This window comes from Leucoraja erinacea, chromosome 14 (assembly GCF_028641065.1).
Source record: "Leucoraja erinacea ecotype New England chromosome 14, Leri_hhj_1, whole genome shotgun sequence".
Classification (NCBI taxonomy): domain Eukaryota; kingdom Metazoa; phylum Chordata; class Chondrichthyes; order Rajiformes; family Rajidae; genus Leucoraja; species Leucoraja erinaceus.
In genome coordinates, this window is record NC_073390.1 from 30,056,063 (window position 1) to 30,082,491 (window position 26,429).

The 26,429-nt window shown below is 43.5% G+C and overlaps 1 protein-coding gene across 2 annotated transcripts in view; it reads left to right on the forward strand.

The window, feature by feature from the left end:
- ankmy1 (ankyrin repeat and MYND domain containing 1) overlaps positions 1-26,429 on the forward strand; it is a 58,593-nt gene that overhangs the window by 20,618 nt on the left and 11,546 nt on the right. For both annotated transcript variants that reach the window (XM_055646026.1, XM_055646025.1), the window contains exons 7-14: positions 396-567; positions 6,982-7,131; positions 10,327-10,479; positions 11,872-11,979; positions 15,480-15,611; positions 17,433-17,546; positions 21,079-21,244; positions 24,838-25,009. In XM_055646026.1, the coding sequence (XP_055502001.1) occupies positions 396-567; positions 6,982-7,131; positions 10,327-10,479; positions 11,872-11,979; positions 15,480-15,611; positions 17,433-17,546; positions 21,079-21,244; positions 24,838-25,009 (1,167 nt within the window). The remainder of the gene's footprint in view (positions 1-395; positions 568-6,981; positions 7,132-10,326; positions 10,480-11,871; positions 11,980-15,479; positions 15,612-17,432; positions 17,547-21,078; positions 21,245-24,837; positions 25,010-26,429) is intronic.

Sequence of the window (26,429 nt, forward strand, 5' to 3'; positions counted from 1 at the left end):
ATTAGAGAGACAGCTGCTCAACTTCTGAGCAATTTGAGGCCGAATTATTAGAGTTTTACTGTCCTGTGTAGCATCTTACAAGAAAATGTAAACTAAAAATGGGTTAGGCATTAATAGTTCTAACATCTGGTAATCCAGAATATCTATTGTATCAGTATAGCATCAGCGAAGGCCCAAGATTGTCAAATAGTCAGATTGTTGCTGCACAATAATCTCAATGTAATCTGATTAATTCTTCTTTGCCCTTTTACTGCAAATTAATTGTGATTGTGTTTGTTTTTTATTATCATATTATATTATTATATATATATATATATATATATATATATATAAAAAATGTTAATCCTTTAATTATAATGAGATGACGAAACAGTTTTATTTTCTCACATTCCTAGACATCGGAGTAGAAGAAAAATTACTAATCTACTTCTTCGTAGAGGGGCAGACCCCAATATTTCCTCACATCCAATGTCATCAATATTTTTCTCCTTGATGGCAGTGGACATCAAGGCAATAAAAACCTTGCTGGAGAATGGAGTGAATCCAAACACCCGACTTCAGACGATGGTAATGTAAACTCTTCCAAAGTAACGTCATCTGACAATAGACAATAGACAATCTGACTAAGTTCATGTGACTTTCATTGGATGATATGGACAGGACTTGCTGCTCAACAAAGCACAGGTGACAATATGACAATTAGCATTTATATAGTGCCTATGGTCCTTGAATACTTAACAAAGATGTAATCAAGATAGATTGCTGGAACCAGGTAAAGTGCTTCCAAAAATCTGGTGGGAGGGAGGCAATAGACAATAGGTGCAGGGTTAGACCATTCGGCCCTTTGAGCCAGCACCGCCATTCAATGTGATCATGGCTGATCATCCCCAATCAGCCCCGTTCCTGCCTTCTCCCCATATTCCCTGACTCCTCTATCTTTAAGAGCCCTATCTAGCTCTCTCTTGAAAGTATCCAGAAAACCGGCCTCCACCGCCCTCCGAGGCAAAGAATTCCACAGACTCACAAATCTCTGTGTGAAAAAGTGTTCCCTCATCTCCATTCTAAATGGCTTACCCCTTATTCTTAAACGGTGGCCCCTAGTTCTGGACTCCCCCAACATCGGGAACATGTTTTCTGTCTCGAGCTTGTTCAAACCCTTTATAATCTTATATGTTTCAATAAGATCCCCTCTCATTCTTCTAAATTCCAGAGTATACAAGCCCAGCCACTCCATTCTCTCAGTATATGACAGTCCCGCCGTACCGGGAATTAATCTTGTAAACCTACGCTGTACTCCCTCAATAGCAAGAATGTCCTTCCTCAAACCTGCACACAATAGTCTCATTAGGGCCTTGTACAACCGCAGAAGGACCTCTTTGCTCCGATACTCAACTCCTCTTGTTATGAAGGCCAACATACCATTCGCTTTCTTCTGTGCCTGCTGTACCTACATGCTTACTTTCATTGACTGATGAACAAGGACCCCCAGATCCCGTTGTACTTCCCCTTTTCCCTACTTGACACCATTTAGATAATAATCTGCCTTCCTGTTTTGTTACCAAAGTGGATTACCTCACATGTATCCACATTAAACTGCATCTGCCATGCATCTGCCCACTTACCAAATTTGTCCCAGACACCCTGTATTATCATAGCATCCTCCTCACAATTCACACTGCCACCCAGCTTTGTATCATCTGCAAATTTACTAATGTTACTTTGAATCCCTTCATCTAAATCATTGATGTATATTGTGGCTCGGTGCTGTAATCCCAGCACCGAGCCTTGCGGCACCCCACTGGTCACTGCCTGCTATTCTGAAAGGGGCAGAGTACTAATTTAATGGGTTGGGGAAGGTGCGGTGGGGGTGCGAACCTACACTGTTGCATAAGTTTCCAGGATTATTGTACTTGGTTTAGAGACTGGGTAAAGTGGGTCTTGCACTGGTCCATTTAAAGCCAATGTTGGCGAAGTACCATAAACAATGAGTGTCATCAGTGGATCAGTGATGGTACCTGGTTCAACCAGTCGGGAGGATTTAGGCAGAGAATGATACTTGTACCTATACCTGATCATCCCTCTTCCATTAATATAAGAAACCTCTAAGAACTATTTCCGTTCCTCTGGATGCTGATTCAAATAGTTGAGTATACTTCATCTCCTTCTCAGCCATTTCCTCTCTCAGTTGATTAATGTTCTGACATGAAGCTGCAGGTGATACAGTCAACTAGTAAGCCCCAGGCACAGTTACCGTCTGCCTGTGCCCTACCGTCTGCTATAGCACTGCTACATGTTCACACACACACACACAGTGGTGACGAAGTGGCACAGCTGGTAGACAAGGTGTGATCCTATCCTCCAATACTGTTTGTATGAAGTTTGCACAATCTTTCTGTGACCACGTGGGTTCCTCCGGGCGCTCCGGTTTCCTTCCATGTCCAAAGGCGAGCAGGTTAATCGGTCACTGTAAATTGTGCCTTTTGTGTATGGTGAAGGGCAGAATCTTGGTGGTGGTGATGGTTGGATGGGCTGCGGGGTTGGGGGAGTTAAAGGGGGAGTTGGAATAGGATTAGTGTAAAAACAGGTACTTGATGCTGGTGCAGACACAGTGCCCCCAAAAGCTTATTTCTGTGTCGTATCTCTATGAGGAGCATCCCTGTGACGGACATCTCAATTTGATAGTTTATTAACTCAATTAGTTACATATGCAGATTTTTGTATTTTGTCTTGTTGACTTCTTGGGCTATATGTAAATATCTTTGTTCAGTAGGATTCAGTGGTCCTCCTGCATAACGTCAGGGACCAGCCCAATAATATCTTGCACACAGTCCTTTCCCAAGGGAAACATCAAGCTCATACCTCCCACCTCTGCAATTTAGGAGCTGGGGAAATCGAAGCAAACAACCCCACCATATCACACCGGCTTATCCTTATCTTCCTTGAGTGTGGTTCGTTGTAAGTGCTCAGATTAGAAACATAGAAACATAGAAAATAGGTGCAGGAGGAGGCCATTCGGCCCTTCGAGCCAGCACCGCCATTCATTGTGATCATGACTGATCATCCCCTATCAATAACCCGTGCTTGCCTTCTCCCCGTATCCCTTGACTTCACTAGCCCCTAGAGCTCTATCTAACTCTCTCTTAAATCTATCCAGTGACTTGGCCTCCACTGCCCTCTGTGGCAGGGAATTCCATATATTCACAATTCTCTGGGTGGAAAAGTTTTTTCTCACCTCAGTCTTAAATGACCTCCCCTTTATTCTAAGACTGTGGCTGTGGTCCCTGGTTCTGGATTCGCCACAACATTGGGACATTTTTTCCTGCATCTAGCTTGTCCAGTCCTTTTATAATTTTATATGTTTCTATAAGATATCCCGTCATCCTTCTAAACTCCAGTGAATACAAGCCTAGTCTTTTCAATCTTTCCTCATATGACAGTCCCGCCATCCCAGGGATCAATCTCGTGAACCTACGCTGCACTGCCTCAATCACAAGGATGGCCTTCCTCAAATTAGAGACCAAAACTGTACACAATACTCCAGATGTGGTCTCACCAGAGCCCTATACAACTGAATGAATGAATGAATGAATGAATGAATCTCTTTATTGTCATTGCACATGGTACAACAAAATTTAAAAGTCAATCCCACGGTGCGATTCACAAGAGCAATTTTAAATATTTAAAAAAAGGTAAAAATACATATATATAAAAAAATTTAAAAATTACAGATAAACTGCAGAAGAACCTCTTTACTCCTATACTGAAATCCTCTTGTTATGAAGGCCAACATTCCATTAGCTTTCTTCACTGCCTGCTGTACCTGTAAGCCAACTTTCAGTGACCGGTGTACTAGGACACCCAGGTCTCGCTGCACCTCTCCCTTACCTAACCTAACCCCATTGAGATAATAATCTGCCCCCTTGTTTTTGCCGCCAAAGTGAATAACCTTACATTTATCTATATTATACTGCATCTGCCATGCATCTGCCCACTCAACCTGTCCAGGTCACCCTGCAACCTCCTAACATCCTCTTTACAGTTCACACTGCCACCCTGCTTTGTGTCATCCGCAAACTTGCTAGTGTTGCTCCTACTTCCCTCTTCCAAATCATTAATATATATGGTAAACAGTTGCGGCCCCAACACCGAGCCTTGCGCCACTCCACTCACCACTACCTGCCATTCTGAAAAGGACCCGTTCACTCCTACTCTTTGCTTCCTGTTTGCCAACCAATTTTCTATCCATGTCAACACCCTACCCCCAATACCATGTGCTCTAATTTTAGTCACCAGTCTCCTGTGCGGGACCTTATCAAAGGCTTTCAAAAGTCTAGATACACTACATCCACTGGCACCCCTTCATCCATTTTACTTGTCACATTCTCAAAAAATTCCAGAAGATTAGTCAAGCATGATTTCCTTTTCATCAATCCATGTTGACTTGGACTAATCCTTTTACTGCTATCCAAATGCCCCATTATTACCTCTTTAATAATTGACTCCAGCGTCTTTCCCACCACCGAAGTTAGGCTAACTGGTCTGTAATTCCCCGTTTTCTCTCTCGCTCCTTTCTTGAAAAGTGGGATAACATTAGCTATCCTCCAATCCACAGGAACTGATCCTGAATCTATTGAACATTGGAAAATGATCACCAATGCGTCCACTATTTCTAGAGCCCCCTCCCTAAGGACCCTGGGATGCAGATCATCAGGCCCAGGGGATTTATCATCCTTCAGTCCCATTAGCCTGCCCAATACTATTTCTCGCCTAATGAAAATTTCTTTCAGTTCCTCTACCCTCTTAGATCCTCTGTCCTCCAGTTCATCTGGGAGATTGTTTGTGTCTTCCTTAGTGAAGACAGATCTGAAGTACTTATTCAACTCTTCTTCCATTTCCTTGTTGCCCATAATAATTTTTCCCATGTCTGCTTTCAAGGGACCCACATTTGACTTTGCTACTCTTTTCCCCTTAACAGATCTAAAGAAGCTTTTACTGTCTTTCTTTATATTCCTGGCCAACTTCCCCTCGCACTTCATCTTTTCAGCCCGTATTGCCCATTTTGTTTCCTTCTGTTGTCCTATGAAAGTTTCCCAATCCTCTGGCTTCCAGCTACTCTTTGCTGTGTTATACATCTTTTCTTTTAGTTTTATTCTATCCCTAACTTCTCTTGTCAGCCACGGTTGCCTCCTACTCTCCTTAGAATCATTCTTCCTTTTTGGAATGAAATGATCCTGCGTCTTCCAGATTATGCCCAGAAATTCCTGCCATTGCTGTTCCACCGTCATTCCTGCTAGGATCCCTTTCCAGTCTACCTTGGCCAGCTCCCCTCTCATGCCTTCATAGTCCCCTTTGTTCAACTGCAACACTGACACTTCCGATTTAACCTTCTTCTTCTCAAATTGCAGATTAAAACTAATCATATTATGATCACTATCTCCAAGCGGTTCCTTTACCTCGAGTTCTCTTATCATATCTGATTCATTGGACAACACTAAATCCAGAATTGCCTTTTCTCTGGTCGGCTCCATTACAAGCTGCTCTAAGAATCCATCTCGGAGGCATTGTACAAACTCTCTTTCTTGGGCTCCTGAACCAACCAGTTTTTCCCAGTCTACCTGCATATTGAAATCCCCCATCACCACAGTGGCATTACCTTTGTTACATGCCAGTTTTAACTCCTGCTGCTACTATTTTACCTACATCCGGGCTACTATTTGGGGGGTCTGTAGATAACACCAATTAGTATCTTGCCTTTACAATTCCTCAACCCAATCCACAGTGCCTCTACCTCGTCAGTCCCTATGTCTTCCCTCGCAAGGGACTGAATTCCATCCCTCACCAGCAGAGCTACCCCCCTCCTCTGCCCACCTGCCTGTCCTTTCTATAGGATGTATAACCGTAAATATTAAGTTCCCAGGCCCGATCCTCCTGCAGCCATGTCTCAGTAATCCCCACAATGTCATATCTACCAACCTCTAACTGAGCCTCAAGCTCATCTACTTTACTTCTTATACTTCGCGCATTCATATACAATACTTTTAATTCCTTACGCACCTCAGCTTTCACATCGATCCCTATTAAACTTGGCCATACTCTCCTATCCCTTTGTGAACCTCCTTTCCCGTTAATTCTAGGGTCATTAACTATCCCTTTACTTTCTTTCCCTTTAACTCCATCCTCGACTATCCCATTTGACACCCCGCCCCCCTTATTCACTTTAAAACCACCCGTGTAGCAGTGGCAAACCTGCCTGCCAGAATGCTGGTCTCCCACCTGTTAAGATGCTATCCGGCCCTTTTGTACAGTTCCCCCTTACTCCAAAACAGATCCCAGTGATCTAAGAATCTAAATCCCTGCCCCCTGCACCAGTTCCTCAGCCACGCATTCAGGTCCCATATCTCCCTGTTCCTGCTCTCGCCAGCACGAGGAACTGGAAGCAAACCGGAGATAACCACCCTGGAGGTCCTGCTTTTCAGCATTTTTCCGAGCTCTAAAGTCACGCTGCAGAATATTCATCCCCTTATTTCCGACATCGTTTGTGCCGACATGCACTACCGCTTCCGGCTGTTCACCTTCACCCGTAGGATTTTCTGCACTTTCTTGGCATTTTCTTGCTAATGAAGGATTCCTAGTCAAGGAAAGCTGCTGTTTTATTGAACATAAGCATCAGGGCTCAGAGCTGTAGAGCAGGGTTATCCCATTACTAAATTCACTATTCTCCAACAGGATGAGCAGGAACATGGACAACACCTGCCAACATCTGTCCACAGCACTGAAGGATACACTGAGGGATTCAGCACTTGGTTAGTCTCAGAAGGCAATGGACATATCTGTAATGTACCACCAACCCCTCCATCACCTGGCCTCAAGCTCAACAGAAGGAGTGTGAAGAGTGAAAGCATAACATTTTAATACAATACAACGCATAAAAACCAAATACAGGTGAACATAAGGACAATGTGTTTTGTTTTCTGCTTGCAGAAGGAAGGAATGAATGGACTGCTCCCACTCCACATTGCTGCCAATCTCCCAGGCAAGAGAGGTGTGCAGATTACAGAGCTCCTGCTGAACGCTGGCGCAAACCCTGATTTAGGAGCAGAGGACAGCGATGAGATCTACGGGCCTGATCAGGTACCATGTTCAATGGCTGATCCCACACTGCTTAGACATTGTAGGACAAAACAGAGGATTCACACAGTTATGCCAGGATCAAAAGTGACTGAGAGACCCTGGCCAACCTCTCCAGATGTTGTTGGCCTGTTTCTAAACCAAGACAGCACCTTGTGCCAACATGGGCAAAGGGGGCTGGTGCGAGTAAGCACCTGGGAAGCAGCAGTTTGAATGTTCACCAAGATCAAAATGAGGAAGGCCAGCCAGGCTAGTGTTGACAGAGGTAACATCTCAGTCTATTCAAAGATAGACAACCGCTCGGCTCTCTGGCAAAGGTCTAGGTAGCAAGAGGGGCAATGCTGGACTTGGGCTTTACAAAAAGCATTCTCCCATTGGAAAATCACAGAAGTGATATGGTTCTTTCATAGAACAGCAGCTGATGTCACTCAGTTCCCTTGGTCCAGCTGCGTTCACAGGCACAGAGACTTGCTCTACAGTTACTGGAGGTGCGTTGTGCACAAATTATGTTCATTTTCAACTGGATTTAGGAATAAGTTCAATAAGTATGTTGCACTTCCGAAGTAGAATTAGAGTCATCGAGTGATACAGCGTGGAAACTGGCCCTTCGGCCCAACTTGCCCACTCCGGCCAACATGCCCCAGCTACACCAGTCCCACCTGCCTGCGGTTGGTGCATATCCCTCCAAACCTGTCCTATCCATGTACCTGTCTAACTGTTTCTTAAATGTTGGGATAGTCCCTGCCTCCTCAGGCAACTTGTTCCATACACCCGTCACCCTTTGTTTGAAAGAGTTACCCCTCAAATTCCTATTAAATCTTTCCCCCTTCACCTTAAACCTATGTCCTCTGGTTCTCGACTCATCTACACTAGACAAGAGACTCTGTGCATCTACCCGATCTATTCCTCTCCTGATTTTATACACCTCTATAAGATCAGCCCTCATCCTCCTGCGCTCCAAGGAATAGAGTCCCAGCCTACTCGACCTCTAGTCCTAGCAGCATCCACATGTATCTTCTCTGTACCTTTCCATTTTGACACCATCTTTCTTATAACATGGTGCCCAAAACTGAACACAATACTCTAAATGCGGCCTCACCAGCTTCTTATACAACAGCTACATGATCTCCCAACTTCTATACTCAAAACTCTGACTGATGAAGGCCAATGTGCCAAAAGCCTTTTTGACCATCCTATCTACCTGTGACCATCTTCAAGGAACCATGTACCTGCACTCCTAAATCCCTCTGCTCTACAACACTCCCCACAACCCTACCATTCACTGTGTAGGTCCTGCCCTTGTTAGACTTCCCAAAATGCAACACCTCACATTGCTCTGTATTAAATTCCATCAACCGTTCCTCAGCCCACCTGGCCAATCAATCAAAATCCTGCTGCAATTTTTCACAACCATCCTCACGATCTGCAAAATCACCCACTTTTGTATCATCAGCAAACTCGCTCCTCTTCCCATTTATGTTCTCATCTGAATTATTGATATAGATGGCAAATGTAGTTGACAAATTCTAAGACATCATCCTAAAATAAGACCATAGAAATCTAGAACCAAAGTTGGGTATCATGTTTCCTTGATCTGGACTTTCTTATTGGGGTTTCACCAATTGATTTTCTTAAGAAATTGGAAGAAACTGTTCATAGGAACAACGGCATATCCGCTAACAGTGTGAGAGGCAAGATCATTCCCCTGCTACATTGTAGTATAGGGTTAAAGGTCCGTGGGGTTCCTCTTTTGGAACCCAAGTCTGCAATCCAGATCCAAATGTTTACCTAACCATTGGTGGCCTTCAAAGGGCTTTGCCCTGAAGTTACAAAGTCTGGCAGCCATGATGCAGCTTGGATCACAACCCTCCCTTATCTCTATTCTGAAGACCAGCTCTTTGTTTTCAATCCTGAAAAGGGCTTAAAATGAAAAGAAAATGGGCAGTAATGGAAAAAGTAAGGATGACATGAAAGGAACCCTGGGAGACTTGGTGATATCAAAGTTCAGGATATCCAATTCGTGCAAACCAAAAATTATCCAAAATAGCGACTTCTCTGACCCTGGCTCTAATAGAAAGTGTGCTTTGTTTGCCCATAATGACAACCCTTCACAAAATAATATTTTAGTTCAGTAAGTGTGAGGAGGGTAGTTTAGTGACATAACAACACTATTGGATCTCAATCAGATTTCAGAGACCTTTTGTCAGATCACTGCTTGAGTGTCACATCCAGTTCCAATTGTCAAGCCCATGAATGTTACCATTCTCTCACTTCACTTTCCCTTTCTTCTGAAGCTCTAAGCTTTCCTTCACCATTCCTCTCTTCCTTTTGCAAGCTTAGCACTATTTTCACCTCGTACTCTACATCTTCTGCCTTTCTTGTAACCATCAGCTCTTTTCCCTTTCCGACTGGTTGCATTGGCTCAGTGACCACATTGTTCTGCATTGTAGATGGCACAATATAAGCAGCAGGCCGGGACATCGAGGATTCCACTGTGGTAAAGAGGGAGGTGTAGCTATTTCATTGAGATATTACACAAATCTCTTCTTGTGACTTCTAAAGTTGGATGATCAGCCATGATCATATTGAATGACGGTGCAGGCTCGAAGGGCCGAATGGCCTACTCCTGCACCTATTTTCTATGTTTCTATGTTTCTAAAGACCCAGCGCAATACTGAGGAAAACAAGGTGCATTCTTCTAGGCTGCAGGCCAACTTTGCAATTTAATCGGAACTACCAAGAAATACTTTAACTCATCCTGCTTGGCATTTCTGACAACTTGGTACGAATGATTTGACACTTCACTTATGTTTTTCTTGGGTATAGAACCAAACTGAGTAGATGGTGTTAAGCCATGAGCTGATGATGAGACCGACTGGTCAAGTCAAGTCAAGTCAAGTTTATTTGTCACATACACATACGAGATGTGAAGTGCAATGAAAGAGGCAATGCTCGCAGACTTTTGTGCAAAAGACAAACAACAAAACAACCAAACAAATTATAAACACAATCATAACACACATATTCTTTTACATAATAAATAATGGAAGGAAAAACGTTCAGTAGAGTTAGTCCCTGGTGAGATAGGCGTTTACAGTCCGAATTGCCTCTGGGAAGAAACTCCTTCTCAACCTCTACGTTCTCACCGCATGGTGGGAGAGTCTGTGCACAAACACAAGTTTTTCTTTCCTTTAACAGATATTTGACCCAGAGTTGTCGACCAGGTTTGTTGCGAAAAGCCCCAATCAGTTAGGTGTCCCGAAGCATTACCACAGCCCGTCTGAAATCATGCCTAAAGTGGGTGGACGAACCGCATTGCATATTGCTTGTCAACGTGAAGATGACTACAAGGTAAAGAAATATAATGGCACCGCCTGACACACAAATCTTGCGTGCGGACATTTTCTAACACAATGGAGACACAAGAGATTGCACATTCTGGAATCTGGAGAAAAAAAAACTACTGCGAGAACTCAGCGGGTTAAGCAGCACCTGTGGAGGGAAAGGGACAGGTTAATGTATAGGGTCGCGATGCCGCATCAGGAATGAATGCTGGTTCACTACCTAAAATGTTGACAGTCCCTTTGCCTCCAAAGCTGCTGCATACCCTCCCATTCAGCCAGCAATATATTTATAACAATCTAATGGATCTTTTAACAAGTGCTTTGGTTAGTTTTTTTGGCATTGACACTTACACATCAGTGATGTGGTAAAAATTTGGGTTTCTGGAGTCATAGACTGATCCAGCACAGAGATAGGCCCGTCGGCCCAGCTAGACCATGCCGACCGAGGTGCCCCGTCTACAATTGTCCCACCTGCCCACATTTGGCCCATATCTCTCTAAACCTTTCCTATCCATGTACCTGTCCAAATGTCTTTCAAATGTTGTTATAGTTTCTGCCTCACCAACCTCCTCCAGCAACTCATTCCAGATAACCACCACCTTCTGCGTGAAAACGTTGCCCCTCAGATTCCTATTAAATCTTTCCTGTCTCACCTTAAACCATATCCTCTAGTTCTTGATTCCCCTACTCCCGATAAAAGACTCTTTGCATCCACCCTACCTATTCCCCTCATGGTCTTAAACACCTCTTTATGATTACTTCTCATCCTCCTACAATCCAAGGAATACACTCCTAGCTGCCCACTGTCTCTCTATAAATTGGGTATTCAAGTCCTGGCAAAATCCTCGCAAATCTTCATTGCACTCTTTCCACAATGCTCCAACTGTTGTCTCACCAGCAGCTTGTGCAGCTGTAACATAACATCCCAATCTCTATACTCAAAACCCTGACTGATGAAGGCCAATCTGCTGATAGCCTTCTTGATTACCCTATCAACTACCTATGATGATTCTTTCAAGGGACTATGTATCTGCACTCCTGGATCCCTCTGCTCTACAACACTGCCCAGGGGCCTGCCATTTATTTTGAACGTCCTGCCCTGGTTAGACTTCCCAAAATGTAACACCTTGCACTTATCTGCATTAAGTCCGTTAACAATTCCTATGCTCACGTGCGCAACTGATCAAGATCCTGCTGAAATCTTTGGCATCCGCTATCTACAATACTATTCACTTTCATTAACGACAAACCTTATAAACTCTTATCCAAATCATTGATATAGATGGAAAACAGCACCGAACCCTGAGTGTTTGCACAGAGAGTTTGTGCATCCATACAGTCATCGAGACCATTAGTTCCTGCAGGTTATTTATTGATAATGACTTTGTTGCTTCCTCAGCATGCTCATCAGATTGTTCAACATCTCCTGAAGCACAAGGCAAATCCCAATTTATTATGGAGTGGCCACTCGCCCTTATCGTTAGCCATCGCCAGTGGAAACGATCTGGTTTGTATTTCCTTTGAACGCTTTGTAAATATGAATTCTTGCTCAGCCGTCTAGTCAAAATGCTGGTGGCCTTTCCTAATCTATATCCCCGCAATCTACCCAATATAAAATATCCGCCTCTGCCAAGTACCCTGCTGGAAGACAGGCTTGGTACAATACATCCTAGTTAATTGCCAACACTGCCATTTGTATACAACCTGTGAGGCAAGGAAATAGAGCCTTAGCTGGGCATAGGGCTGCCACCTGACATTGATCTGCCCCTTCAGCATGGTAGAAATGGGAAAATGCTCCCTTCTCCTCATTTTCTGTTTCTAGTTGTGGGTGGGAAGGGGATTGACAGTTTCGCAGGATTATTCTGGTTTCAAGTTTCTGCAGGACTCACTTATTAGGCAGTTCCTCGAGTTCGAGGATGATGATTCCATTCAAGTTCATAGGGTTCTGACATGGCTGAAGAGGCCAATGTGGGAGCCTCAGACACCTCTCACAATCGGGACAGAAGGTGGCTGATGATGGATAGAGTCATAAAGTCATCACAGACACAGGCCCATTGGTCCAACTCATCCATGCCTAGTTGTCGATCCCATTTGCCTGTGTTCAGTCCATATCCCTCTAAACCTTTTCTATCCATGTGCCTGTCCAGATAGTTTGTGAGGTGGTGCACTCCTTACACAGTCCCTCTATGTGGACTATATTGATGGACTCAAGCAATTCTTGGTTCAGTGATACATGAATTCAATACTCTCTAAAATCCTCCTTTTGGAGAGTCATGGAACGGAGACACTCAGGAGTCGGTGGGAATGTTACACTTTTTCAAGGAGCACATCCTTGGTTCTTTATCTTTGTCCACCTGGAATCTCTTCCCAGTTGGAATAGTGCCTGTTTCGCGAGTCTGCTGTCGAGCACGAGAAAAGCAGAGCGTGCCGATCAGAGTTGACAGGCGTAACAGGTCTCATTACTGGAGATATTGTCCATGAAGAAGACATGGGCACTGGTACACTTATCCTTCAAGTGGACTTGGAGAGGACCCTGCAGAATAGTGACTTGCCAGCAGGTGATGCCAGTGTACTGTGTATCTGTATAGAGTGTGTTATTCCCCTCTGTCAGCACACATCAGTACTGCAGCTTGGTAGGGTTAAGAATACAGATGTACTTAGAAAATGATCGCAGTGCAGGAACAGAACACAGAATTTAACACAGAAACATCGATAATATTCAACAAGAATTGTAAATATATTGAACAAAATGCATTTCAGTGCTGTGGGAAATGGAGTCCTTTGACGAGTGGGGTAGGGCACATTAGATAATGGCCTCTTCCATGAATCTACCATCTGATCTAAAGCTCTGATAGCTATCCAGATATTATCAATGAAGATAGAACCAGGATAAATGCTTCAGATAAGGCTGCAGCGAATCGTCCAATCAGATGAGAAGGTTATTACATAGAAACATAGAAAATAGGGGCAGGAGGAGGCCCTTCGAGCCAGCACCGCCATTCATTATGATCATGGCTGATTGTCCCCAATCAATAACCCGTGCCTGCCTTCTCCCCATATCCCTTGACTCCACTAGCCCCTAGAGCTCTATCTAACTCTCTCTTGAATCCATCCAGTGATTTGGCTTCCACTGCCCTCTGTGGCAGGGAATTCCATAAATTCACAATTCTCTGGGCAAAAACGTTTTTTCTCACCTCCGTCTTAAATGACCTCCCTTTATTCTAAGACTGTGGCCCCTGGTTCTGGACTCGTCCAACATTGGGAACATTTTTCCTGCATCTAGCTTGTCCAGTCCTTTTATAATTTTATATGTTTCTATAAGAAATCCCCTCATCCTTCTAAACTCCAGTGAATACAAGCCTAGTCTTTTCACTCCAGTGAATACAAGCCTATTGGCTGCAACCTTCCCTCCATTGATGAACTGTACACTGCAAGGGCCAGGAAGCGAGCGGGTAAGATCATCTCTGACCCCTCTCACCCTGGCCACAAACTCTTTGAATCACTTCCCTCTGGAAGGCGACTCCGGACTGTCAAAGCTGCCACAGCCAGACATAAAAACAGCTTTTTTCCACAAGTAGTAACGCTACTCAATAACCAAATATCTGGAGCCTCCTTTTGCTCTGGTGATTTTATTTAATTCACATGTTTAATCAATAATGTTTTATTATTAATGGTTTATGTATCATTCTTAACTGTCACTATGTCATGTCGCTTGTGGACGGAGCACCAAGGCAAATTCCTTGTATGTGAATACTTGGCCAATAAACTTATTCATTCATAAACAATCTTTCAGCAAAGTTGGGAAAAATTAGAGATAAATGTAGGATATCGGGTGGGGGGGGGGGGGGAGGAGAGAACAAAATAAATCTCTGAGGTGGTGTAGGAGATATTGACACAACAGCCTCTGTTTCCATAAGGCTGACCATGAGATCTGCAGCTGCAGTTGATACAATCACAGGTCCTAGCTCCTAAATCGCCCACTAAGTTTGCTTAGTCTGAAGAAGGGTCTCGACTCGAAGTGTCACCCATTCCTTCTCTCCCGAGATGCTGCCTGTCCTGCTGAGTTACTCCAGCTTTTTGTGTCTATCTTTGGTTTAAACCAGCATCTGCAGTTCCTTCTTACACATGTCTATCTTGCTTGGAGCAAGCTTCCAACAGCAAAGAGTAACCTGACGAGGTTAATCTTTTCAGGGAAAAGTTTTTGCAAAATTACATATTATAAATCATATCCATGCATCTTTCTGGACATCAGGCCAGCATCCTTAAAACTCTCAAAAGGTGCCAGTCATTTAGTTTAGTTTAGGGGGACAGTGCGGAAACAGGCCTTTAAGCCCCCCGACACTGCGCCAACCAGCGATCCCCGCACACCAGCAATATTCCAAACACCAGGAACAATTTACCATTTTACCAAAACCAATTAACCTATGTCTTTGGAATGTGGGAGGAAACCGGAGCACCCGAAGAAAACCCAAGCACGTCATGGGGATAATCGTACAAATTCCGTACAGACTGCACCCGTAGTCAGGATTGCACCCGGGTCTCTGGCGCTGTAAAACCGCAACTTTACTGCTGCGCCACCGTGCCGCTCTCTTTTGGGATTACTCGTTCTCCAAAGTTTTTCTTAGTCTCAATCATACACTCCCTGTCAGAAGGTACACAAAAATGCTGGAGAAACTCAGTGGGTGCAGCAGCATCTATGGAGCAGATGCTGGTTTAAACCAAAGAAAGACACAAAAAGCTGGAGTAACTCGGCAGGACAGGCAGCATTCTGAAGAAGGGTTTCGGGCCGAAACGTTGCCTATTTCCTTCGCTCCATAGATGCTGCTGCACCCGCTGAGTTTCTGCAGCATTTTTGTGTACCTTCGATTTTCCAGCATCTGCAGTTCCTTCTTGAACACTCCTCTCAGAACACTGACAACAACTCTCACCCCATTGTTGCTGTAAAGTTTTATACCCTGTTGAACGGCAGGCACTGAGTAATCATCTAACTCTCTTCCTCCTCTACAGGCAGTGGACGAGCTGTTGGCCAACGGGGCAGATCCCAACCTGCCTCTCACCCACGGCTTGGGCAATGCCCTGAGCGTGGCACTGAGCACCAAATATGAGGACAAGAGAAACCTGCAGGGCAGAGTGGATTTGGTAAGTGTCCGGTAAATGCTGTAACACTGACAAGACTCTTCAGCACAGATAATCTGTGACACAGAGTGTTGGTCAATGTGGGTGGGTGAACTTGAGGTATCCCAGTGTCCTGCCATTAATTTAACTAGTTTGTCAGTACGAAAGATAAATTCTGTTTCCCTAATCTAGCTGCACAGACTCCAGCGACATAATACATGTAGTTCTGCTACAACTCGTGTTTTCGTAACACAAATTGGATACAGCCCAAGTGATGAATCAGGGAACATTATTTGCATTATGTCGGCCGAATTGCTTATATGATTTTGATCAGGAACTAGAGAACCACTTAAAAACCACTTTGACAATCAGAAAAATAGATAATTGACAATCAGAAAAATAGCTGTTTTGGATTTTAACAGTACTGTATAGGGAGAAAGAAAATTGCTTGCCCACAGTAATCAGAACTCATTGTCTCTTAAGAGCACAGCTGCTGCTCTAACCACCGGGAGCCATTAAAATTGGCATGCGATGCTTCTATTGACACTTGTGTAAAGATACTCTTTTAAACAAATTACTGCCTTTAGTATTTTTAGCTTGCAGTAACAAAAATAAATATTTTGCTATTGAAAGGCCTTTATTTTTGAAAATCCTGCAGGAAAAATAACATTGTTATTGGGAGTCTGAAACACTCTAGCCCCTAGCCCCCTATCCCCATTGACACAATTTTTTTTATAAAGCAATTTTAGAAACATAGAATATAGGTGCACGAGGAGGCCATTTGGCCCTTCGAGCCAGCACCGCCATTCATTGTGATCATGGCTGATCATCCACAATCAGTAACCCGTGCCTGCCTTCTCCCCATACTCTTTGATTCCACTAGCCCCTTGAGCTCATTCTAACTCTCTTTTAAATTCATCCAGTAAATTGGCCTCTACTGCCTTCTGTGGCAGAGAATTCCACAAATTCACAATTCCCTGGGTGAATTCACAACTCTCTGGGTTTCTATGGAATGCAATTATCGTGTTACAGCAGAACTACCTGCACATTCTCATGTTCAGAGATTGGCTTGACTGTGGGTATGCTGTCACTTAGCATACAATTAAATTTATGGTCAAATGGAGACCTGCAATATTTCTATGTAATATTCTGTAATGAAACGCTGTAGGATAGTTTGTGTAATGTATTATTCTGTAGTGTACAATTCTGCAATGTTATAAATTAAAGATAAGTGGTTAACTTATTGATATAGCTTTGTTAAAGTCAAATATAATACTGATAGACACAAAATGCTGGAGTAACTCAGCGGGAAAGGCAGCATCTCTGGAGAGAAGGAATGGGTGTCGTGTTGGGTACTGCTAGTTATGCAATGCCGATTCAGGCTCTTCGGCCCACCATATCCATACTGACCTTCAAGTACCCATCTTCTTCCCATGTTCCAACACTTTTTTGAGGTGTGACTGACATCTAATTGATAAAATCACATACAGTCCTATGGTGTAACATCATTGTGGAATGATTTTGTTGTGTAACACTGCAGCGTTGATTCTTATAATTCTTTAGCATTTTAGTACAGGGGCCGCTTCCAGGACAGTGATGAGTCGATCTGTGTAGAGCCCCAGGCTTAACCACACTCTTGGCCAATTTGCTGAGCTCAGCTAAGTAGGTTAACTTCAAGCCAGGCGGTATCCCGATTCTCTGCAGAGCCTGAAGGGTGGATGAGATTACAGCCTGGCTTGGCCAAGCTGCTTTCTGTTGACTAATAACCTGTATGTTTATAATGGCAGCATCTGTAGGAGGAGATGGAAATGCTGTCTATTTGACTTCCCATCCTCTTCTCCCTAGGTCGCCAAGTTAATCAAGGCTGGTGCCAATATCTTGATGCCCATCACAATTCAAGACAAGACCAATAAAGCTGTGGGAACAGCTCTAGACTACGGCCACTACAAATATTACCAGGTACATACACCATCCTAAAGAAGCCCCTGTGCCAAGCTCTCAGCCGTGTGTCTGCTGTGGCCCAGTGTGTAAAACCGACGATGTCAGAAGCTTGGGGATGCAAATCTCACACTGGGACTATCAGCGCAAAACGTAGAGCCATCAGTGTGGTGCTGATAGAACATTATACATGTGGACTTCCACCTAAAAGAGCAGTGGGCTTATCAAAGCCCTGTCCCCACAACAGCATCCTTAATGAAACCGATAATCTGTCAAGTAAGACAGTGCTGTTTGTGGGAACTTGCGCTAATTGATCACAACGTTTCTTACATTACACATCTTGTTAATGATAGTGCAGGCTGCAGCAGGACTGGTGTCTTGCTGTTTTGTAAATTAACCTAGAGACTTGTTAAAGTCAAATATAATACTGATAGACACAAAATGCTGGAGTAACTCAGCGGGACAGGCAGCATCTCTGGAGAGAAGGTAGAGTTTTGGAGTCATTGAGCCAAACAGCATGGAGACAGACTGCATCACCCATCGAGAACCCATTTTGTTTTCCGGGCATTTCCATCATCTCCCCTCGGGTTCGATTGGTCATCTATATGCCAGGGCACTTTAACATGGCCGATTAATAGGAAATTCATGCAGTCATGGACAACATGCAAGCTCCACATGGACTGTACCAGAGGTCAGAATTCAAACCAGTTCACTGGAAATGTGAAGCAGCAGCACTACTGACTGTGCCACCGCTTTATTGATTTTCATATTGATTAATACTGAATAATTTATAGAGAGGGTTATGAAGAGCGATGGTGACAAAGGAGAATAGAGTGCCTGTATTCTCTTTGAATATTCTGAAAGTTGCACTTTTAGATATTTCCAGCTACAATTTTAGACATTACAAAATTTGCAAGATTAGAACATGTCTGTTAAACCACAGTTGTGAAGCTTTCCAATATCAAACACAGGGATTTGAGCCACATGGCCGGAGATGGATCTTGGAGTCCACTCTTTTTCAATTCTAATGGTTCTACCTTGGTGTGGAGGCCTTGTGCTGCACGAAACCCTTGGAATACAGTGCATCCATCATTTGGTTAGTGGTGAATCAATCAAACACGGGCTGTTCTTGTGGATGCATTGGTGATCATTTTCCAATGTTCTATGGACTCTGGCTCAGTTCCTGCTAATTTAACCCTACTTTTTTAAGAAAGGAGGGAGAGAGATAACAGGGAATTATAGACCAGTTAGTCTGACATCGGTGGTGGTGAAGATGCTTGAGTTGATTATTAAAGATTATTAAATACAGCGCATTTGGAAAGCAGATCGGTCAGTCAGCATTGATTTATGAAGGGAAAATCATGCTTGACTGATCTTCTGGAATTTTTTGAGGATGTAACAAGTAGAATGGATAAGGGAGAGCCAGTTGATGTGATCTATCTTGTTTTTCAAAAAGCTTTTGCCAAGGTACTGTAAGGGAGCAACTCTATAGGAGTATATTTGAGTATAGGAGTAAGGAGGTCCTACTTCAGTTGTACAGGGCCCTGGTGAAACCACACCTGAAGTATTGTGTGCAGCTTTGGTCTCCTAATTTGAGGAAGGATATTCTTGTTATTGAGGGAGTGAAGCGTAGGTTCACCCGGTTAATTCCCGGGATGGTGGGACTGACATATGATGGCAGAATGGATAGACTGGGCTTATATTCACTGGAATTTAGGATGAGAGGGTATCTTATAGAAACATATAGTTCTTAAGGGATTGGACAGGCTAGACACAGGAGTCCAGAACCAGGGGTCACATTTGACGAATAATGGGTAGGCCAATTAGGACTGAGATGAGGAAAACACTTTCACCTAGAGAGTTGTGAATCGGTGGAATTCTCTGCCACAGAAGGCAGTGGAGTCCAATTGACTGGATTTAATTATAGCTCTTGGGTCTATTGGAATCAAGGGATATGGGGAGAAAGCAGGAACTGATTTTGGATAATCAGCCATGATCATATTGAATGGCTCGAAGGGCCAAATGGCCTACTACCTATTTTCCATGTTTTGTGACCAGAGACACCCATTATACCCTGTTGATGCAAATGTGTATATCTCAAACTTGTCATGTAGGAACACCAGATAGTAAATCCATGATAGAAAATCAAATACTCCTTAATTGCCTTCAGAAATGCAAAGAAACCATTTCTATCCATACCTTTCAGATACTTTATAGGGCGGCATGGTGGCGCAGTGGTAGAGTTGCTGGTTTACAGCACCAGAGACCCGGGTTCAATCTTGACTGCGGGTGCTGTCTGCACTGGGTTTGTACATTCACCCTGTGACCATGTGGATTTTCTCCAACACCACGTGACCAAGTTGCTTAGGTTTCCTCCTACACTCCAAAGGCGTACAGGTTTGTAGGTTAATTGGCTTTGGTAAAGAACGTAAATTATCCCTAGTCCGTAGGATAATGCTAGTCCGTGTCTGTTTCCGTGCTGTATCTCTAAACTAAACTAAGCTAAACTAAAGAACTCAGGATGTCCCAAAGTACTTTGGTGTCAATGTCATTTTGTTTTGAAGAGTAGCCACTTTTTTACTGAAGTAAAATATGGAAGAATATCTATGCATAGCAAGTTCTCACAAATATCATAATAAAAACTTGCTGTCTAACGGTTTGAAAATGCTGCAGGATCAGCATTGCGCTCACCAGGTGATGTTTGCTGTGCTTCCTTCCTGTTCACTGGGGGCTCGTTTCCTGTGCTCCATTTAAGCTTACCTAATTAGCTGGAACATTTATTATAATACTGCCTAACACTAAGAAATTAAATATGTATGGCATATTAATAATATACAATAGATCAGAAAATCTGCTAGTTCAGCATTATCAAAGTCCAAAATGTGCAGAATTATTGGAGCTTTACCGTGGTCAGCTATCAATACATAATTATATAAACATTTAAAAAAAAAGCTGGAAACACTCAGCAGGTCAGGTCCAACATAAGAGGGAAGGTCCAACATTTGGCTCGAGTCCTTACCCTCTGGGAATTGAAGGTGAGGAGGGGGTTCTGGGCAGGTGTCGGATAAATAGTGATCAACATCTGTCAACAGCTGCTTGGAATCGTGAGGCCAAAGGAGCTGGTGGGGTGCGGCCCAGTTCACTTCACCGCTCAGCTTGAAAACCAATTGTAGATGTAGAGTAAAGCAGTCACTGATCCCATGGTGTGGTGGGGTGAGACATTAGAAGCAACATGCAATGTCCTGCTCCAAGCTATTAATACCAAAGAAACATGTGTTGTTATTGTTTTGTAAATATCATTATTGTAAATAATTGAATACATATTGTTTCAATATTTAAAAAATACCAACGGAACAAGTGTTTAAGAAAGAACTGCAGATGCTGGAAAAATCGAAGGTAGACAAAAATGCTGGAGAAACTCAGTGGGTGAGGCAGCATCTATGGAGCGAAGGAATAGGCGACGTTTCGGGTCGAGACCTTTCTTCAGACTGAGGAAACAAGTGTAATAGGTTTATTTGGGTGAAATGACTCATCCTAGTCTTCTTGTATGCAGGATAAGAGAATAGCAGAGACGCCCTATCATGCACTATCCAAAGAGGAGCGAGAGGTCTACAACTCCCGACGCTTCCTCCTCAACTTTTTGAGTGAGCCATTCCGTTCGGCCACCATCGACAAGGAACGGAAGCGGTTTGACAACATCATCCAGCAGAACATTCGAAGTAAGCAGGGCCTGGCCAGTACTTGGCCTGTTGGACTTCAACTTTACTCCCCTCACCTAGGCTTCATAAGATTATAAGAGATAGGAGAAGAATTAGGACATTCGGCCCATCAAGTCTACACCACCATTCATTCATGGCTGATCTATCTCTCCCTCTTATCCCCATTCTTCTCCCTTCTCCAGCGGGGAGTGTAAGAGGCTGAGGACGGGCAAGGCTGGGAACACTCTGAGATGCAAACCTTGGAGTCTGACTGGAGTGTTGTCACAGCAGCCCTCTGGGTAGGCGGTTGATCACAAACACCAAAGATTGTCTCTCTGCACTGCAGTGCTAAAGCGGGGTAGAGGTAGAGGTAGAGATGGAATCTATCTCCAGCAAAGGAAAAAAGGTTAAGTTCTGCTTGGGAACAATTTTTTCTTGCAATTTTATCACAGTTCACTGTGTGATGGGGTAGATGTAAATAAACCCTGCAGTGGAGTTTAAGTTGAACATCTGAAAGCTGCTTATAGTTATAATAACAGTATAGAAATCAGCCCTTTGGTCCACTATTACCACATTGACCCCTTTCCACTAAACCCATTTTATTTCCCCTAAATTACCATCCACTTCCACCCCCCTACTCCCCCGTTGATAGAGTACAGATTTAATCCAAATATGTCCTGAGTTCTAAGATCCAGACAGCCTTTTTTTCAAGATGCAGCATGGAAACAGGATATTTGTCCCATTGTGTCTGCGCCAATCAGTGATCACCCATACACTCGTTCTGTCCTACACACTAGGGACAATTTGCAGAAGCCAATTAACCTACAAGCCTGCATGTCTGGAATGTGGAAGGAAACCAGAGCACACAGAGAAAACCTGCCCAGTTACAGGGAGAAGGTACAAACTTCACACAAACAGCATTTGTAGTCAGGATCACACCAGGGTCTCGGGCGCTGTAAGGCAGCCAGTCTACTGCTGCACCACTGTGCCTCCCAATTAGGCTGAGTCAGCTTAGTACCTACAAACAAAGGATCCCAGAGGAACTGGTTGAAGCACGTAAGATTACAAACACTTTTAGACACTTCGTGGAAAGGAGAGGTTTGAAGGGATATCGGCCAAATGTAGGTAAATGGAGTAAGTTGGATGAGCATCTTGACCAACATGGCCAAGTTGTATTATTCTCTGACTCTGTGACGATGGCACTTGTGTAACAAAAAAAACCTTTGTGTCAAACTTCAAATTATTAATTGATCTAATTTGTTTCGCATTTTACAGAAGAGACTTACACCCTTTGAATTTTTTAGCTGGATTATTCTGGAATGAGTGATAGACACAAGAAGAGAAATATTTCTCTTTCTAATATCTTGTTGTTCATTGGCCTTTTGAATGGAGGAAAGGGAATCAGCTCAATAGCTAGTTTTAATATTCTATGCACCATACACTCTCAGCTCACTTACCTTTCTTCTCGACATCCTTCTCTTTAAGTAACTGTACGGTCATTGAATTGTAAGAAGGGTCCCGACCCGAAACATTGCCTTTCCATGTATTCCAGAGATGCTGCCTGACTCCAACATTTGTGTTTTACTTAAGAGGAAGTAAATCTGTCTGCTTTGTTTTATTCATCCATGGCTAATATATACTTGAAATGGAAATATTTGCATGGCTGTGGGCAGATTTGTATGAGTGGGACTAATTGAAAAACTCCTTACAATGAACGAGCATAAGGGAACGATTGAAATGGCTTCCATATATGTTTTAAAGTTTAGTGAATTCTGCGGTTAGGTTTATCAGGTTTGAAGTTGTATTTGTGTACATAACTACAACAAATCACTACTGCCTAAAGCAAACCTTTTTGTGAGCATTGTCGGTCTCAATAAGAGGGCAGAGGTGGAGGTGAAATAATTTGAAATCAGGGTAGGAAAAAGAGTGGAGTGAACCACTTTTATTGAGACACTAGCATACAGGTAGTGTGTTCTAAATGCCTGCTGATGTTTCTCTATGCTGTCTAGTGTATTTCAGGCCAGGCACAAGGGATTCGGTGCAAGAAGCTGACTGCAATGAGGCTTCACATGCAGCGCAATATTTTTTCCATTAGTCCATTAGACGGGAGATTGTTTCTCTATTAGAGCTTTCTCATTCATCAATTACTTGTTTATCAAATGGCAATAGTTTCTGATTGCCTACTCACCATTCCACGCAGTTGGTCACGGGCTACCAACGTTCACCACAAATCCCTTGCTACATCACTTGCCACGTAATAAATCTGGAGTATTGTGTGTTCCCAGTCTAGAATAGGGCCAGATGATTTTGATTTTTATCTTTTTTACTACAACCCATGAATGTAGCTGTGGAAGTGGTAGAAATCCCCTTCATGGAGTGGTGGGGAATCTGCATGTTTAGTTTAATTTTTTACGTTAGTTTAGAAAAGCAGCGCGAAAAACGGCCCCTTCAGCCCAATGAGTCCGTGCCGACAAGCGATCCCCACACATTAACACTATCCTGCACACTAGGGACAATTTACACTAATACCAAGCAAATTAACCTACAAACTGATACGTCTTTGAAGTGTGGGAGGAAATTGAAGATCTCGGAGAAAACCCTGCTGGTACGGGGAGAACGTACAAATTCCGTACAGTCAGTGCCCGTATTCGGGATTGAACCCGGGTCTCCGGAGCAGCAAACCCTGTAAGGCAACAACTCTACTGCTGCCATGCCGCCCAAATATGATGTGGTTTTGTCTCATGTTTATTGGAATTGCTAGATCTCTTACATTGAGCATAGTGAAAGCAAATTGAGAGAAACTGTCCTAGAAAGCACCTTTACACAAACGACATTCCCACAATGGTTTGTTGACACTTGTGTCATTGTGGACCCCTTGGCCAGCACCACTAAAGCAGTAATTATATTGTGCAGCACAATTCTAAATTCCAGCTAGTTGAATTCCTTAAGTCATAGAGAGATACAGCGCAGAAACAGGCCTCTCAGTCCATCGAGTCCACAGTGACCATGAGACATCCATTCACACTAATCCAATTTATTATCCACATATCCTCATTAACTCATCCAAGACACCAGACATTAGTGGCAATTTGCAGTGGACAGTTCGCCCACCAACCTGAATGTCTTTGCGATGTCAGAAGAAGCCAGAGCACCCGGGGGAAACTTTCACGGTCACAGGAAAACCATTCAAACTCCATACAGATTGCACCGGATGTCTGGATTGATCCTGGATCTTGGGAGCTGTGTGGTCTGCCACTGTGCCGTTCTTGACATTAGTAAAATAATGAGAGGAAAGGTTGTAAGAGGACGAGATCCTAAAGACTGGGGAAAACGGCAGGGAGGCGTTCAGTTGGCGAGTTGTGTAGCATTCAATCTAGAAGCATAAGCACTAAGATGGATGTGTTTAGTCATGATTTATTGCAGAGATTAGAGCCAAGCACTCATGGTACATGTTTTAATAGAAGAGAAAAACTTTAGTTTTAGCAAGCAACAAAAGCTTTTCACTGTACCTCGGTACAGGTGCCAATAAACTAAACTGAACTGTCCTTTAGTGTTTTGAGATTAGCATGATGAAGTTTGTATTCCCTGCTGTGAACTACTTGTGTGTTTTACAGCCCGGGCACCAGGGACCATATCCCAGCTCAGTGAATCTGAGGCACTAACCTTCGCTGACATCAGCCTAACAGCACAGATCATCTTTGAGCGACACGCTCAGAAGACCGACAAAACTCTGACTTTGACAGTGGTCCCAGATAAGAAGAGGAAAGTTGATGACAAACTTTACAGGTGCAAAGTATTGGGGATGGGGATAATTAAAAATCTGTTGGCCACATGCTTTCCAATGTGAGCCTTTCCAATATCAATTCCTTCAGGTGCTCCCTAGAATGTCCAGGATAATCAGGTATCCCAAAGAACAATGTACAGGCAAACTCCAATAAACCACTATGCTCTGGACTTGAGTGCTAGAATGTTAGGTTGTCCAGACTATTGGATGTTATTTCCATGAATGCCTCAAAACACTTTAATTTATTTTTATTAGATATTCATAATCATCATAATCATACTTTATTAGCCAAGTATGTTTTGCAACATATGAGGAATTTAATTTGCCATACTGTCATACCAATAAGAAGCAACAGAACACACAAAATACATTTTAACATAAACATCCACCACATTCTCCACATTCCTCACCGTGATGGAAGACAAAAAAAGTTCAATCTCTTCCCTTCTTTGGTCTCCCGCGGTCGGGGGCCACGAGCCTTCCGTTGACGGGCGATCTTGGCTCCCATAGCCGGCGGTCGGGCGCTCTGTGTCGGGGCGATCAAGCTCCTGCATCGGGGGGAAATCTAAACTCCCCCGCGCCAGGCGATCGGACTTCAGGTCGGGCCTGGTTGAAACCTTCTGCTTTGTTTGGAGCTTCCCAACATCGGTGTCTACCCGAGATGGCAAGCTTCTCAATGGTGATATCCCAGGCAAGGAATCAGCTCCAATTGTAAGTCCACGTCCCCGCGGTGGGGCTTAAAGTCAGTCGCGAGCAAGGCCGCCAGCTCCATGATGTTAGGCCGCAGAACGACCGGAGATATGATCCAGAAAACAATCGCATCTCCGGCAAGGTAAGAGATTTTATAAAGTCTCCCCCGACCCCCTTCCCCACTCCCCACATAAAAAAACCAGAGAACATTGACACATACATTTAAAATACACTAAAAATAACAAAAAAAAAGACGAAAAGACAGGTAGACTCTTGGCGAGGCTTCCATCGTGCGCTGTCCCCTAGGTGTTAATTAAATATTAGATAGTATGATAAATTTTCCCGGGATCTAGTTCGGATGAAAGGAAGCATGACAACTGTGTCCCAGCGAGTGGGACTCTGTAGGAAGTAAGGCACTGGTGGTCACTGGTGAGTATTGTGAGCAGTTTTGGGTCCCATATCTGAGGAACGATGTGCTAGTATTGGAGAGGGTCAAGAGGAGGTTTAGGAGAATAATCCCAGGGATGATTGTTGGATGATTCCATGGATGATCCCATATGATGAGGAGTTTAGAAGGATGAGGGGACACCTCATCAAAAATTGCCAAATAGTGAAAGGCCTGGATAAGATTGGACGTGGAGAGGATGTTTCCACTAGTGGGAGAATTTAGGACCAGAGGCCATAGCCATAGAATAAATGGATGGACATTTAGATAGGAGAAGAGGAGGAATT